The following is a 5229-nucleotide window of genomic DNA, read 5'->3' as shown; positions in this document are numbered from 1 at the left end:
AGAAAATTTTAACAGTGACCACCCTTGTTCACCATATATCTCTGCTACTTTGTCAGTGCCATTTGGCAACTTCTTGAGCTCATCATAAATTTGGTTTACTTTATCTATGTATATCTGAGCATTGTCATACTGCTTCATGTAATAGTATATCCAGGCATAGTTTCCAAAAGTCACCAGACGCTTTTTATCTTTTCCATCAGAGTCTTCACTGTTCTTCTCTGCTTGCTTTAAATTATTGATGGCTTCTGTGTAATCACCTTCTAGGTGCATTATGTAGGCAAGAAGATTGTACACCATGTGTTTGTTCTTAGTGTTTAGGAATATAAGTTGGTAGTCCAATCTCTCTTTTAGTTCGGGGTCACTATGTTTCTCCAGAAGTTGCCAAGTAAAATGGCATTTTAACTGCAACAAGCGGATTTTCAAAGCTTCTTTAGAGGTTACACTAAAAGAGAAAACATAACAATTTGCAAATATTAAATATTGTTACCATTAATATCTTTTGCAAATAGGCATGCTTATAATCACTTACATACAGTATATCATATATTCATATATGGAAGCACACATGGGATTTTCAGATCACTAGTAATGGTTAGCACCACTCAGTGGCTTCTAATGACTTTTGGGAACTCACTATAGGACTCAACTAAAGACTTTCACACTTTTCCTGGTTCACTTCTAAGTAAAATGAAAAGCCAGCAGCAAAAATAAGATAACTAAGAGGTGTCCTGGTGCTAGCCACTCAGCATTCAAGTTCCATATTGTCACCAGAATCTGTAAGAGCTAAAATCATTTAGCAGAAAGGAAACTATAGCCAGGGCTGACTTGGTGCCAAGACTCATAGCCATATACTACCAAACAAGGCTACTATTGTTTTGAGTGATATTTGGTGCATACAACAAAGATTTGAGAAATCTTGTGTGATATTGGTGAAGATTTGCATCAGTGATTTCTAGTTTGTCAACTTGGTGTCAGATGGTAAATCTCGTGCACCGTTCTATCTTCTAATGCTCCTCAAAGCTGAAATCTTATGCTCTCTCTCGGCTGCTGAAGGAAAGGTATGACTGTTGGTGAGCAATACCTTTCCTGATTTCTTTCATGTACCAGCACCTTAGCTATTTGGCATTTCTCAAAGTACTGACTTGAGTCAAGAATGCATTTGTTGTGGAAAATGGGCTGCTACTCCAACAGGGAGAGAATACAGGACACACCAATATACAGGAAATATACAGGAAAGGTGCCCATCAGGAAGATGTGAGCACAACATTCCATATCCAACATTGGAGAATGTGATGCCAAATCATTATTGGGGTAGAAGCATTATTATTAATATTTCTCATTACATGCCCCCCATATACAAGCAGTGCTGGGATTTCCATGGATGTGACAGTGGTGCAATTCTCCTACCTGGATCCAGGTGTGGTCCCAATATATGAAATAATATTTTATGCTATAGCTGTTATTAGTACAGTTATTAGACAGAATTTGGGATTCTGACAGGTAAAGTTTAAATATGATTTGTGATTCCTAGTGACAGTTCTCTTTTAGCCTATACTGAGTATTGCATAGAACTAACAAAATAGCAAGTAGAATAAAGGATGAGGTGGGGTCCTCTGTATACATTTTGAGGTCTGATAATTTAAATAGTTCACTAGATAAAAGTCAGCTGATTTTGTCTGACAAACACAATGGTCTCTTTTTTTTACAAGCCCTACTCCTTTGTGCAATGTGAATGTTTTTAGGGTAGGTTGATGTTTGTTTAAATAATAAAGCTATTTTTTCAACAATATATGCTTCCACATAGGAGATCACCAAAGAGTTGCACATAAATGTGGGGATATGTCAAGCTGTCAGGGTCAGGGCATGTCCTGTAGGAAATGGTTAGAGAATGCAGACATGTTATAGCTTTTGCAGATAAATACAAGCCACAGGACTAATGTATCAGAATGTTAGAGATCATTACTATTACAGCCCCTCTACAAATCAATTATTCCACATTTGTCCTACCTGTCACCCCCTTAAAAAATACTCATGTCAGATCAATGCAAGATCCATGATAGAAGATCAAAAAACAATAAAGGAGAAAAGTGAAGAACAGAACAAAAAATGAAGCAGAACTGTAATTCTGCAATTAATACCAACAGGAAGGAAGAATTGTATTGCAGATGGCACCTGCATGTCCCTTCTGCAATAAAACTTAATTGAATAAACACAGTCTTTTTTTTTCTTAGAGTACACTGAATGTGGCACCCTGGCTCTACCTTATACTTATAGAAGTGAACAAAGATTCATAGGGATATTTTAAATAGATTTACACACAATGCTTTAGGATAAGTCTATTTGACATTTATACAGAGCAGCAAGCACTGTTACAAGCTTCTTCTACATATTAGCATGGAGGCACCCCATAAAAATATCTGACAACAGACGGTAAAGCAATCAATAGAAGGTTGTTGCAGGACAAGAGCAAATAACAAACAAGTAATCAAATAAACAACTCAAGAAAAGGAAGATAACTAACAATATCTACACAAATAGTTTTGTGCTTACCTCATTCTGATGCTCCAACGTTTGCTAATAAACAATAATGATCCTCCTGGTGCTAGAAATGAAAGTGTTATAATGATTATTGTGCAAGCAGGAGGAGCGAAGGAAGAAATGATACTTGGGAAACTTTCCTTTCCATGAGAAACCACAACTCAGAGGGAAGAATAGAAAGTGAAACCACATCAGCTGTAACTCTAACTGAATGCAGATAATCAATTATTGTATCATTTCATTTCCCTCCTGTGTAACCTCATTTGCTTATTTTTAGAATCTATGTATTTTGATGCTTTTTTCACATACTAAGTAAATATCCTAACCAATTCTTTCTTTATGTTAATCACCCCACTCACAATTATGTATAAGTAGTCATATGGGCTTCATGTAAATTCTAAATTCACAAACAATGTAAGAGGAGAAAGTTTCCCACCCGCCCTCCCTTTTAGTCATGGGAAGTGTGGCGGTTGGGGTTTAGCAGGGTAAGAGTCCTAGTGGTCATTTTGGAAGGCCAACCCAATGGTCGGGTGCCCTTTATTGGTGTTATGTCGGGGCTCCTGAGGCGGTGCTGGACGGCTAGGGGCCAGTGTGGTACAAATGGTTAATTACACTCAGTGGAGCGTATTTTACCCTTCCTAGACCTGCACCCTGGTGGTTAAAAATGGATTTGGGTTTTGGATATAGTGCAAGAGGGCACAGTGGTTTAAATAATAGGTTTTGGTTTACAGACTTAAGCTGCGTACACACTTGCAAGTTTTGTCATTGGAAAGGATCTTTCACGATCCTTTCCAACGACAAAGGACCACACGATGCATGAACGATGCTGTACATACAGCACCGTTCATGCTCTATGGAGACGGTCGTTCAAGCGATGGACGACACCGACTGTACACACAGCAGATTTTCGCCCGATATTTGGCCGATGCCGATTATCGGGCGATAAAAATCTGCCGTGTGTAAGTAGCTTTAGTTATAATTGGTTAAAGAAAGTTCGTAAATGTTTAGCAATTTGGAAATATTATTGGTATATAAATATGATCAGGTTTTGTTATGGTATTTATATGTTAATTTATGGTAATGTATGTTATTTAATATTGTTATTTATTGTTTCATTAAAAAGGTTACTTTGTTAAGTAAATGGCTGCTTGCCAGCCATTTTAATCCCAAGCAGGTGTCAGTGTTTTTTGAGGTGGAGAGAGGAATGGCTGGTTAGTAAAAGGGTGGAGAGAGTTGGGAGGTTAAGGGTAGTAAGCGTTGGGTAAGGGAAAAGCTGAAAATTGAAGAATTAGGTTAGGCGAAACGTTTTAAGAGAAATGTTTTAGGAGTGAAATGTGCAGTAGGGTAAATTTGGTTGGGAAGGAAAGGTTGTTCAAGAGTGTGTAATAAGAGGGGGGAATGATCCGAGCTACCCTGGTCATGTATGTTTTCCCTACCCTTTATGTAGGAAAAACAAAGAGGACCCTACACAAGATAATATATGAGCATGTGTATTCTATTATTACTTTTAGGTAAAATGGTCACCCCCATATTTTCCACATAGGAACATATTATAATTTTGGCAATACAGTGATCTCTTTCTCGGTCTTAGAACATATCGCACCTAACCCTAGAGGAGGGAATATAGACCAACTATTACTCCAAGCAGAAATGGATTTCCACTTTAAAAGCCACCTCTCCACCAGGATAAAATGATTCATATTATATCAGTTGGTTTATTACCTTACTTCATCATATGTATCAGAGTGTTCACTCCTTGCTAATATATACAATAGGCATGTACCATGATAATGATATCTTAGCTTGACTTATTTTGTATAGAACCAACTAACCCTACAAGATGCCGTGCGATATAATATATATTAATGTAATAACAATACCACATACAACATCAAACACTTACAAAGCAAAAGCTTTTTATTATTATTTATTATAGCATTCATATCCAACACCACATTTGGAAAATTGTTTTTCTATATATGAACTTGATAATTGCTTACTATAGATGCCTTACGGGGGACGAGAGCACCCTGAATGGTTCCTTTTCAAGGTGAGCCAGAGTGCCCTCCCCTACTCCCCCGTGTGATCAACCGTGCTGGGTTGATCAGGACCCGCTTGTCCGGAGTCACGATCTGGCACTCAGCGGGTGAATGCTTCAGAGGATTGGCTGTATGCTAATTAGGCCTGCTAAGCAATTGGCAGGTCTTACAAATTTAATATCTTCACAGCCGAATAAACACCGCCCATCAATCTGTTTCTTTCAGCAGGATGGGATAAACCTAAACTAGCAATGTAATGCGCACGCACATCCTGAATGGGAGAAAAAAACCTTTTAACCTAATAAATTGTGAATTCAAGCACTATTGTGAAGGCTGGAATCCGGCTGGTAGTGAGGCGGGTGTACGCGCATACTCGAGTCCGGACCGCGGTGATCCGCGATCGCTGGCCGCGTGTACGTTCGCGCTTCCAGCGATCGCGGATTTCAATGATGAATCAGGGGCTGTGGCTGAATATCAACGCCAGATGCAGTAAATAGGGGAGCAACAGTAAGGAGGCAGCTCCGGCTCCGGTAGTTCCTAAAGGTGCGTACACACTTCCAATTTTTATCGTTCCAATCGAACGACGAACGATCGATTGGGCAAAAAATCGTTCGTAAAAAAGTAACCAACGACGCCGACGAACGAGGAAAGT

General features: G+C 38.8%; 1 protein-coding gene across 1 annotated transcript in view; it reads right to left on the bottom strand.

Moving 5' to 3' along the window:
- Positions 1-2673, bottom strand: part of LOC140339227 (interferon-induced protein with tetratricopeptide repeats 5-like) — a gene marked incomplete in the record, with an annotated part of 4234 nt that extends 1561 nt beyond the window's left edge. Inside the window, 2 exon segments of the mRNA XM_072423815.1 lie at positions 1-442; positions 2551-2673. Of these exon segments, the coding sequence (XP_072279916.1) occupies positions 1-442; positions 2551-2555 (447 nt within the window).
- Positions 2674-5229: the final 2556 nt, after the last annotated feature.

The sequence above is a fragment of the Pyxicephalus adspersus genome, chromosome 10 (assembly GCF_032062135.1).
Source record: "Pyxicephalus adspersus chromosome 10, UCB_Pads_2.0, whole genome shotgun sequence".
NCBI classification, from domain to species: Eukaryota; Metazoa; Chordata; class Amphibia; order Anura; family Pyxicephalidae; genus Pyxicephalus; species Pyxicephalus adspersus.
This window is presented reverse-complemented; position numbering and strand designations above follow the sequence as displayed.